The sequence below is a fragment of the Acipenser ruthenus genome, chromosome 5 (genome assembly GCF_902713425.1).
Source record: "Acipenser ruthenus chromosome 5, fAciRut3.2 maternal haplotype, whole genome shotgun sequence".
Lineage (NCBI taxonomy): Eukaryota > Metazoa > Chordata > Actinopteri > Acipenseriformes > Acipenseridae > Acipenser > Acipenser ruthenus.
Window position 1 is genome coordinate 37063496 of NC_081193.1, and position 12359 is coordinate 37075854.

At 37.1% G+C, this 12359-nt stretch overlaps 1 protein-coding gene across 6 annotated transcripts in view; it reads right to left on the bottom strand.

The window, feature by feature from the left end:
• The window catches only part of LOC117402749 (utrophin-like), a 251345-nt gene that overhangs the window by 58413 nt on the left and 180573 nt on the right, over positions 1–12359 (bottom strand). For all 6 annotated transcript variants that reach the window (XM_059024118.1, XM_059024119.1, XM_059024120.1 and 3 more), the window contains 3 exons: positions 9778–9838; positions 4875–4936; positions 3700–3774 (listed from right to left, as the gene is read on the bottom strand). In XM_059024118.1, the coding sequence (XP_058880101.1) occupies positions 3700–3774; positions 4875–4936; positions 9778–9838 (198 nt within the window). The remainder of the gene's footprint in view (positions 1–3699; positions 3775–4874; positions 4937–9777; positions 9839–12359) is intronic.

The following is a 12359-nucleotide window of genomic DNA, read 5'->3' on the forward strand; positions in this document are numbered from 1 at the left end:
ATAATGATGTTTTTCTAAAATATAGAGAAAATAAAAAAGGTAGCAGTATAAGAGTTTTCTTTTACTCCAACCCTGATTTTTTCTTAAGACTCTGATCGATGAAAGAAAATAACTCTATGCAGGCTGAATAAAAACAGAACAGTGGCCGATTCTACTTAAAAACAACCCAAAGTGGTCTTGGAAATCTGTGAGGAAGATGTATGTCCTTAACGATCCTGGAAAGATTCTGGAGATCAATTGTCAGATTTTCAGATCCTGACAAACAGTTTATATATGTATAAAGATCTGAAAGCGATGTAGACTATCACCTACTTAAACAAGATGATGCAGCTCAAAGTTCAATCCTGGAGTTTGTATACATTTCAATACATAGGCCAGTCTAATAAACAAGGGGTCCAAGTACATACACAGTACAGTTCAACCTTCTTAGAATATGAACTGATTACATTAGAGAACTAAAACCAAACATTACATATTGTAGGTAGAAACATAGCTCTATAGCTACATATTTTCATTCTGCCTGTTGAGGATGGAAGCCATACTGTATTTAAAACAAGTAGATTTTCAGTTACCAGTAACTTTCCATCTACACTATTGTTTCACAGATTGTCAAGAGATACACACCAAACAGTACAGTGAACATAGAGATGTTTAGCATGTAGTTTATATTGTTTAAGTATAATGTATTCAAACCAAAAACACCCATATGTATATTATAATAATAATTAAAAAAAATAAATAAATAAATAAAACACAACACCACACATTTTTCTCTTAACACTACAAAAAAAAATGTTTTAAACTTTTAACTGGGTAATCAGTAAAATGCCAGACTTCATTTCTATAGTTCTATAAATGTTTAATGACTACAAAAAGATGCAGAACTGCATTTATTTGGATTGTTCCTTCAATATTATACTGGATTTAATATGCAAACAAAACCCAGTATTTTACATAAATTGAAATAGCATTACACCAGCTTAATACAAGGTCTATATGCCCTGCAGAATTGTTGGCACATTACCACTGCTAACAGATTTTATAGCTTTACAGTACAGTATATATTTCATGTTATATGTGCACAACAAGCAAATGGGTTTGGGAATCAGAGGTCTGTCTGCTTCTAGAAAAAGAAATAGCACAGAAAGCAACTCAGATTGATCCCCACACAGGGGTGGAAGGGTACGGAATATACCATTTACATATACAGTGTGCTAATAAAGTGTGAGATTAATGGGGGAACCAATCCGATATTGCAGAAGTTTGATACCTTTTGGGTTTCTAGTAACCTTTGTAAAAACAATCAAGTCTACAAAAAAGTCAAACAAAGCAATTTTTTTAAACACTCAATACTGTACGTCTACTGATGCTTTTTTATGTCCTCCCGTTCATGATTATGTACAGTACAACCTATATTCACACTAATATTTCACCTGATAAGTACATTTTTTTATCACTGTCAAACTCCCATCACTGAGATTTATTATGACTGTGATAGCTTACAGCAAGTCATGTCTGAGGTAAGCTCCTATATTATGCAGTAATGGTATCAGTTTACCCCTATTAGGTATTACATGAGATCCTAGCTTGCCCTTTACTTTTACTTTACAAGCTTGAGAGAAAAGGTCACAGTGCAAGGTTGTTATGCTGATAGAATATTAAGAAAAACTAAAATTCACTTTTGCTTACCACTGCTTTTAATTAACTACTGCTAAAATAGTTGTCAGGTCCTGAATTATTATATGCATCACAGGAACATACCATATTCCTTCGATTTTAAGATGCAGTCCAAATTTCCCAACCTCAATTTCAGGAAAAAATAAAACATCAAATAAAAAATGCATTTAAAAAGACACAATCTCAATTACACATACACAAAAACTACATATGGAGGCAGTTTGCGGCCATCTGCTGTCACACAGACCATTACAGTTATGCACGGCTTTTCATTTCCAGTCGTGATTACTCACACTTTTTTTTCTCCCTTTTTATGAACCGTGGTATTGCTTGACATGCCGAAAAATACAGGGTTCTGATCAACATTTCCGATCTGTCCAAACTGGTACAGTTTGTTAGAACGGAGTCTGATAATGAAACATTGTAAAAGCTTCTCTTCAAATTCCTCAGGACGCGATATGATGCTGCTTTGAAAATGTCTGCCTGTATGTCAGGGATGATTCGAGATTGGTGTGACAGGGCGAGAGCTCTATCTGTGTGTTTACTGGGTATTCACGGTGTGTGTGATAATTCTGTAGTGCACAGATGTGTCACGGCCATAAGCCTAAAAGACTACAGGTCCCAGAAGCCTCTAGGGCTGAATGGGGAAACACTCGGGTGCACTTGGGGATCGTTTAATTTGATTGTTGGTTAAGTGTTTGTAAATAGTGCAATGTCCTCATGTATAAAAGCCTATCTTTGTCTGTGTTGGTTGTGGGTGAAGTAGGGGTCTGCATGTTGGTTACTGTACCAACTGTTGAATACTGTGTATTGTAAATTTTACTACTGTGTGTTGTGTAGTTCTGGTGTCTGGGTCTGCTGGGTCTGGGCAGTAACGTTTTTGTTCGTCTTTTCTAGGGCAGTCAGTGATGTTGCTGTTTGTGTACTCAGGCAGTGGCATTTTTGTTAGTCTTTTCTCGGACAGTCAGTCACGTTCCTGTTTGTGTACTCGGGCAGACACGTCTTTTGTTGGTGATTTTAATACACACATCACTATACTCGAATTTAAGACACAGGCCATTTTTGAGAAGAAAAAATGGGTTTAAAAAGTGCGTCTTAAATTAGATGGAATACAGTAATCTTGTGATGTGACAATAACTGTTATTAAAAGTTGTAATATATCATGTAACAAATGTATTCATCAATAGTTTTATATCCTGTACAGTATATTGCACAACATATGGCACAATACATTAAAATGATGTACTAGGGGTGGAACTTTAGTCAAACCTCAATGTTATACATATTGTTAACATAGAAAGCCTTCGCTCAGTACAGCACACCCAGTAACACAGAAAAGTCTTCCATGAATGGTCTGGACTAGGCAATTTCCCTATTTCTTTCCTGAAGAGAATGGGTGCTTACAAAAGAAAAAAAAAAAAAGATGTCAGCCACAGAGGACACACCACCACAAGAGCAAAGTGACTCCAGCCACACTGTTCCCAGTAAAACTTGTAATAAGATACAGGACCACCTCTTTCCAGGAAGCCAGGGGAAACTTGAGGATTCAGTGTTTGAAAACAAAGTACCACTGTGAAATACCAACATATCTTAACACCTGACATTAACACCTGTTTGATAATGACCTGCTGTAGAAAAATACCTAATTAATTTACTTTAGGACAAGTAATATATATTTATTTATTGATTGATTCATATTGGTGTATGGTGGTCAACTCCGTCTTAGTGAACACTGTGGCTATGAGAACACTTCACTTGCTTACAGAGGGGTGTTCTTTTAGCTGAAGACTAATGTACTACAAGAACTCAAATACTCTTCCTCTAAAACGTTTTATTACTTCACTTCAATGAGTCGGAAAAGTTGCCAGATTGTCCAACATCTATATTTATGGCAGTACAATCTCCCCTACAGTGCCATAATACCACAATCCAGGTACTCCGTTTCCAAATGTCACGATTCATGCTTGAACAAATTCTGCCCTATATCTGGAGACAACGGTAAGGTTATTTACTGTCACTTACAGCAAAGCGCTTTCTGTAGCCTTCGGATCTTCATTGCCGTTCGGTAGGCTGAGAAACGCACATTGTTCAAATCAGCTGCAATAAAAAAAAAAAAAAAAAGGAAGGACAACGATGCATTGTTTTATTACAAAAAATAGTTAACTGCTTACCAAAACAGTATTTCACTGTACAGAATTGTTATTCTTACTATCCCCTTTCAGTTAAATTTTTTACAGCATTTTTGTATTTTGTATCAACCTACAGTAATCTGCTTTGTAGAGGAATTACCTTTTTGTTAATGTTTGATAAGTGTCTGTCTCTGTAGTACAAGGAATTTATGCAAAGATTGTCATGCCAATGGTTTTAATCCTATGGCACTTTGCTTTCAAAGCACACTAAAAGGTGCGCTGTGCAGTAAAGGAGCCCTCAGAATGATTCTCAAGATCAATCTGATACTTAAACAAAAATGCTTTAAAGCACCAAACGTTTCCTACAGCTAATTAATTCTAGCTGCCTTGAATAAGCAGAATTTTCTTCCTACCTCATTTTGGAACAAAGCTTTACTATGACCTTCCCACCACCAGTGGGGTTTCAGAATGATGAAATGCACTTGTCCAATTTGTATTATTGTTTCTGTGTTACATCGACCATCTGGCAGAAAAGGTTCACCCACATAAAAGAAATCATTGCTCATAAGAGCTTGTTAGGGCCACCTGGAAAGGCCAACACCTCAACCCTCTCCACAGTGCTTGTTAGCCCCCAAAAGGGAGTCAGGGTGTTCTTGTTTCATGCTGAATACAGCTGGTTGCTGAAAATGTCAGTTGTCGAGTGTTTCTCATCAAATTAAGGGTCATGTTGCAACATTTCAAAAGGTTTTTAAACCCAACTAATGGAATAACAAGGTTTGCAAAGTCAATGTTACCTGACATTTGCATGTTCGGTTATATTGGTCCCAAAATAAGTTAGCAACATTTTTTTAAATCCCTGTATAATACCACAAAAAAATACCACTTTAGAATATCATACATCCGAAAGAATCTTATAGAATACTGTACATTACTATTTTCTTCCCCAGCTGTTTCCTGGCAAGTTGCAATACATCTCAAACAGGAAATTCCCATATCTGAATATTCACAGAAAAATATTTGTAGCGAAGGGTGACCCACAACACTGGTAAGCATAAGGTGACTACCTACCAAGAGACTGGAACATCTCTGTCATCTTTGGATGGTCCCAACAGGTAGTCTGGGTCTGATGGCTGGAACAAAAACAAAATAGACAATACAAAAATCAACCATTTAATTGGCACTGGATGTCATCGTTTGCACATAGTATCAGGGGTGTGTAATATTTGAAAAATCAACTTGTCTGCTGAACCCCAGATTTTTAAAGGACATGTTGTATAACCTGTCACATTTCTCTGCATTTTTTACTGTTTTTCTACCAAAATGCACACAATATTTACAGTCAGGACCATCAAATTCTGCAAAGACAAAATAGTTTTTTTAATTTTATATATAATTATTATATATTTTTTTTAAAACAGTACAACATTTTACAGTTATTACAGTCATCTAACACCTTGTCCCATGACGACTGACTGGAACACTGCTGCAGCAGGTGATCCTGGTTTCATAACCTGATGGCTTTATTTTATTTTTTTGTTGGGAGGACAACATTCTTTCCCTGCACTACTCTCACTGAATATTAAATACATAAATTAATTCATACATAAACAAACTGTCATGTAATGTACAGTATTTTATTTTAAAATAATAAATTTTATACCAATAATCTCATATATAATTATTTCATTTCTATCATTAAACATATATTTGTCAAACTTCATATTTTGATAGTTTCACAAATCAATGGATTGTGCATGTCCAAAAATACCTAATATCACCTCTGTTTAAATATAGTCAAACACTTATTTATTTTTTTTATAGCTTTTAAATCTAAAAAAATATGCAAACATGGTAAATAGAAAAAAAGGTTACACTAAAATAAAATAAAAATAAAAAAATTGCCAGGGAAATTGTCTTGAAATGCTTCTAAAACAGTAAAGTTCACATTCCCAACAAGTACTGTACACACTTGACCACAAAGTTTTATAAATTACTAGATTGCTGCATTTAAATGTCAGGTCCATGTATTAAGAAAGCAGCATCACTTATTTGCTAATTTACAAAAAACGTAAATAATATCTTAAGTTTAAAAGATTAGTCTGTGCCTTGCCAGAGGCTCTCTTGGCAGCCATTTCCAAGTTTCTTTGTAACCAATAGAAGATCAGCTTTTCCCACAGCTAGCCAATGAGAAGTGATAGGGGTGGGACGTAAACATTTTTTTAAATGCTTGTGTGTAGGTGCTTGACTTTTCCGTTTTCAGAAACTTGCGTGGCTCTCTTGCAAATATACCCAGAGTGTCTTTCTACCAACAGATCAAACATAGGATAAATAAATACATAAAAACTACTTGTCCGACGGGCAAAGTATAAAGGCAAAACTTGTCCCTCACACAAATCTTGTTATCCAGGGCGTCGGGCAATACGAATTGCACACCTGAGCAGCTAAGCTAATCGAACAGGTATTATAACATTAAAACCATGGGATAAGTAATTTGTGTCCCCTGTGTTAGGCAACAGTAAAATAGCCTGATCTATGACAGTGTTAGCACTGATGCACAAACAAATACATGGCTAGATGTTAATTAATACTCAAAAATTGTGTATTGTAAGTTGTAAGACTCAATATATAATTATTATTGCTATTACTAGTCTTTTTATAAGCAGTAACTACACACATTTTTACATTAAAAAAAATTAATCTACTTCAGTCACACAATTGTTCTATTGAAAACCGCAAACTTCTGGATGCACAGTCTTTTGTCAGTCTTCATCTTGCATGTGTACTGTGCTTCCCACTAACAGCCCTCTTTGATACCTCTTCATACTGATTGACAACCATTGCCTAGATTTACTAACAAAACATTAAAAAGAGACTTGTAATTATGATTGTTTTCATGTGACAATGTCAGAACTAATTAATTCTTGTTAAAACTAAAATGCCTTCCCTCATACAGGAAAAGCTGCAATAGGCAATGCCAATCAAAACCATGGGGATCTCCTGCAATGAAGTAAAGTCAGTAAGATTAAGAGACAGAAGCTTATCATAAACTAAAAAGCAGAGCGGTTTTAAAAATATAAATAAATTAAAACAGGCCAGACCTCAACTAAACCGTTCATTGTACTTTCTGACAAGCCTAATTGGCAGCGTGTTGAAATAAAATGATTGTAAAGATGGTGTTAGAAAAGTATGATAGTTGAAGGTATACAGCACGTTACTAATTTAGAGGAAAAGTAATTCCTTAAATGCAGCTGCTTAGTTTCGGTTTAACATTCTTTCCCGTATGTTGTACCAGTTATATTAACAGAAAACTCCATGAACGTTCATGGCGTACAATGCATATTTTACTCATGGTGGACAGCTGTACAATACAACTGTGTAACTGCTGGCTTTAATAAATTACCAGGTTTACACTTGTTTATTCTCATATGCACCAATTCTACAGTCAGTATACATTATTGTAAGCTGTGCACTGTTTTGGGGTCATACTACAGTTGTCCCGCCACCCTTTATAACGCCACCTTCGCATACCGCCAGCTTTTCTCTCTGAAAAAATGTCACCAACATAAAACAGTGCTATTTTTACCCGTTATATCGCCACCCGCGCCACCTTCCCCAGCCAAGCAAACGTAAATATAAATGTAGTTTCCCTCATTGTAGCGCCAACAAAATAATCATGGCCAATTAAAACAACAAAGTTTTGCAGTTAACCTTAGACTCGCTTTCCTAGTTCATTGTTAACTGAATGTTCATACCAATGTCATTAACACTCCCGCTCCCAAAGCAAAACATAAAGTACAAAATGGCGAGTCGACCTTACATTTAACACCAGAGCAAAAGAAAATAATCTGCATGTATGCATCTGAAAATAAGAAATAGGTCAGCAAGACACCTCGCCTAAGTGAGGCATGTACTGTTAATCGAAGGACAATCAGAGCCACTATAATGGATAAAAACAAATGGCTTGCCTTGATGGAACGGGTCGATTTGTTTCAACGTGAAAAAGGCTTGACGCAGTCTAAAATAAGTGACTTTTATAAACCACAGTACATGTTAAAAAAAAAAAAAAGTACAGTAAGAGATTTGTGTGTTTACGTGCAAGTTTTGCACAAATGAAGGCTCACTTAAACTAAAGCTGCAGTTTTGTAAACAGCAGAATATATATATATATATATATATATATATATATATATATATATATATATATATATATATATATATATATATACACACATATACACATATACATATGTTTTTTTACTTTTCATTTTAAAAAAGTGTTTGCCTGTACATATTCAACATTTTTTTTAAACTACTTAAAGAATGCTGTTGAGCTTAAATTGCTTTGAAAATAAATAGATGGAATAGTTCAAATCAGGGATAGTATTCAGCAGGCTTACAGTCGTTCCACAAACAGTGAAGTTCAAATGACCAGCACAGTTATAAAAAAAAAAAAAAAAAAAAAAAGTTACGCTCTTGTTTGGGTGATTTGACACTAAATGAGTGTTTATTTTTTATTTTTTTATTTATCGAAAAAGTATAAACTGTTCCTCAAAAGTAACCATGTATGTTTCATACAGATGGGAAAAGATGATGAAACATCACTAGTAGACCTACTGTTGTGTTAAGAACTAGTACTGTAGTTTAATGTTTTATTAAAATGGCCTGGAGATACTGTAATTGTATAACTAAAAAATAAAATGTTTGAATTTATTGCAAACATAGTAAGTTGTGTGTGTTTTTTATATATAACACCTACCCTGCAATGTCTGTCAGCATGTAAGCAAACTTCACCAACAGTATGCAACTCAAACTTCACAGGGCAGCAAGCAAGACAGTTTGAGAAAGAACTCTGGTATTAAAAGCATGTGTGCTAACTGTCTATAAGCACCAGCTGTTGTTTGCCTGTCTTGTAGCAGTTTGAGAATCCTTTGTTGCAGAATACCTGCAGGGAACACCCACCAGACATAATATTGGGTGAAGACAAGTGCCACTAGTAAAAGATAAAACTGTAAGATGACACCAAGAGAGAGGAAAATAAATATCAAGATATGATGCTGGAAGCAGGTATGTGTGGCATTCCTGTCTGCACAAGCCTGAAGCTCAGAAAAGATTAATGGTATTTAGCTGTTTTATTGCCGATCGGCTGATGACTAGTAAAGATAGGAACATGCTTGTAAAAACAAAAGCATCAAGGCTACCGCGTCAAATGTTTTTCTGTGCCTGTCAGAAATTTAAAAGGGCGAGATGACAGTGATAAACTGCCACGTATGCACACTTCTTTGTGCTTATTATTGTCTCTCATGGTTTGTGAGGGCAACAGCCAACTGTCTCATTAATTCTTTTTACTTTGCAGTCTCAACACCTACAGTAGTATTTCACATTTGGTACAGGATAAAGACATTTAAGTTTGGGAGGTTCCTAGTGTACTGTTCTTGGATAATGCCCATAAGATATACTTTCTTAGCCCATCTGGGCAAGTTCTTTGCACAGAAATATATTGTAGGGAAAGGTGTCCTTTAAAAACATTGTAAGTTCAATGTTGAGCATTAGCAAAAAGCAAAGGCAGCATTACATGATCAGTTCTCTGTATGTTTAAAAAATTAAAACCAGTGATGTGTCAGCTATGATTCATCTACAATGTTCTATAGGACACTACGGGACCTCTGTTGTGGACCTCTTCCGTGGCTTTTCTCTTGCCCTTTGACTAACAATGACATTTGTTACTATTATTCTTTTAAGTTAGCCTTAGCCACGACATGCCTATTAAAATTAAATATAATGAGTTGACAGTTTCCTAGATAAAGCATTTGCTTTTCTATAAAGCTTTGCTATTTTTAGCTTTAGCTTCTTTCAGGAGGCTTTTAATCCTCTGTCTGCATAATGCTAACAATTTGAAATGTGACTTTGATTAAACAAGTTATGCTGAAGAGTTGAAATGACAACGTGAAATGCAGCAGAAAGACAAACTTACTTGATGTAGTAGGGAACTTTGTTATGGGATACATCTCTCTGCCATGGAAGCTGAACTGAAGCTGAAATACACAAAAAAATAGTTTGAAATGTACAAAACAAATACAGTATGGAAGATGTGAACGGCGTAGTATGCAATAAGCAATCTGTTTTAAGTAATCAATATGTAATTGCATAATGCCAAAAATCTGAATCACCTACTGGAATTAGATCATTATTTATTTATTTTTTTGAGCCATTGAGGTCTAAATGTGTTTATGCTGGGTGGAAAAGGAAAGGCTCATATATGTTACCATAGTATCTTCAAGCAGCTACTGTATGTTAAATGAGATTTTTTTTGTACATTTCCACATTAGCACATTAATCAGTCCATTAAATTCAAGCTGGACAATTGCAGAGCTATATCATTTCACATGGCATAGGAATCGCCACTTTGTGATTTGAATTAAAAACGTCAGCTACATACTGTAACAAAAGATAAATATAAATGTCATGCATGAATAATGAAAATTATGGATGATCAAACACGCAGTAAAATATCTAGCAAATGGCCTTTTGTACTGTATGTAGTGATTAAAATGTGTTCAGCAGTAATAACCATAAAAAACGTTACGCTATTATAATAACCCTGGTTCCCTGAAATAGAAATGTAACGTATGGGTATTTACCTCACCTAAACATCCAAAACTTGAGAAGATATATCAAAGCTGCTTGACGAGCCTGTGACGCAGCCATGCCCACCCCCAAGGAGAGAAAAGTACTGTGTTCACAGACCTCAACATCATTTTTCCTTCAAGCCTGCTGCAATCATGGACACAGCAACCTTGAAGATTAACCCTTTGCAGTCCATGTATTAAGTGCGCGTCAGGTCCAATTTATTTTCACACGCGCAGTTAATTTTAGACGCGCTGTTTAAAAGTATTTTTTTTCCCCACAGTCAAATGGGTTTAAAAGGCCCTGCATATCAACAAAGCACTCACTAGGCATCTCCAGCCCTGCCCCACCCTTTTGTTCGCTATCGCTTTCACATATGCTAAGAAATAAATAATAATAATAATAATAATAATAATAATAATAATAATAGTCGTACATACCGATCAATCATCTCCTGATCACACGTTTTATCACCAAACTCCTCAATAGGGGCAAAGTATGACTATTCATGAGATACGCCCTTTTTTTTTCGGCTTGTCTCGGCTCCTGTCGCTCCCACTCAGCCACTGAATGGTTTTCTCGGCTTTTTCTGGAGAAAAAACGACTAGAAACCCGTTTTTTGCGTTTTTTTGGATGATGTCGGACAGGGTCCGACATTGGGCCGGATAGGAATAATTGCAATGTCGGACCAGGTCCGACATAGGACCGCAAAGGGTTAATGGTTATATTTCTATTTTAGGTAATCAGGGTTATGATAATAACCCAATGTTTCCTTTCAAGTACAAAATGTAACCATTACCGTAAGGGGGAGTGTACCAAAGCCGTCGCTAGGGCAAGATTGCAGAACGACTGGAATGAGTGATAAATATTTCAGCTCAGCACGTTTAACCTCCAGCGATGAACAATGTCCTTCATAGGCAGCCGCAGAGCCCTTTTCAAAAATTGCCCTGCCAGGAATGAGCTCCTGGGGAGACCAAGTTAATTTTGACATGGCAAGCTGAAATGGCTACCAGATAGACCTTTAAAAGTAGAGGGGGATTTCCACTCATCAAACAGGCCCTGCAAAAATTGCACTAGTACTGCCATGGGACAAGTCAGGGGTCGAACCCATGAGGCAGACACCACGTCTGAAAGACACCCCACTTGTACCTGTATTGGGAACGCGTGGACGCTGCTCTTGCATTTTGTAGGGTGTCAATAACCCTGTTGGACAGCTGAAATGCAGCTGTTCAGACGCCAGACACAGAGCTGCAGGCTCGATGGGTCGGGATTCCATAAGGACCCCTGTGCCTGACTGAGCAGGTCGCAGCACTTGGGCAGTATCAGGAGCTGCATCAGGGTTCAAAACCAGTCTCCTGGGCCAATAAGGAGCTACTAGGAGCACCTTGGCCCGGTCCAGCCTTATTTTCTCCAGACACAGCGGGAGTAGGGCGAGCGGTGGGAAGATATATAACAGTTACTTCAGCCACTGGTGTGCCAATGCATCTACCACCAGTGGGTCCCCGCCTCCTATTACAGAGAACCAGAGGGGACAGTGGGTTGATTCCGGGGAGGCAAAGAGATCTATCTCTGCTCTACCAAACCTCTCCCAAATGAGACTCACCACCTTGGGGTGAAGCCTCCACTCTGAGCTGCTGGGGACACACCCAGTTTGCCCGCACTGAGAGGATGTACGTGCGTGCCCAGAGCAAAAGCTTGTGGGCCACGTGATGGAGACTGGGTGACCTGAGGCCGTCCTGGTGGTTGATGTAAGCCACCACTGTTGTGTCGTCTGTACGGACATGGACATGTCTCCCTCAAACCTCCTGCAAAAAATGCTGCAAGGTCAGGTAAACTGCCTGCAGCTCTAAAACATTTATGTGGAGACCCTGCCAAGGGGGGTTCCACACATCTTGCGCACCCCTGCCATTCCACACAATGCCCCAGCCC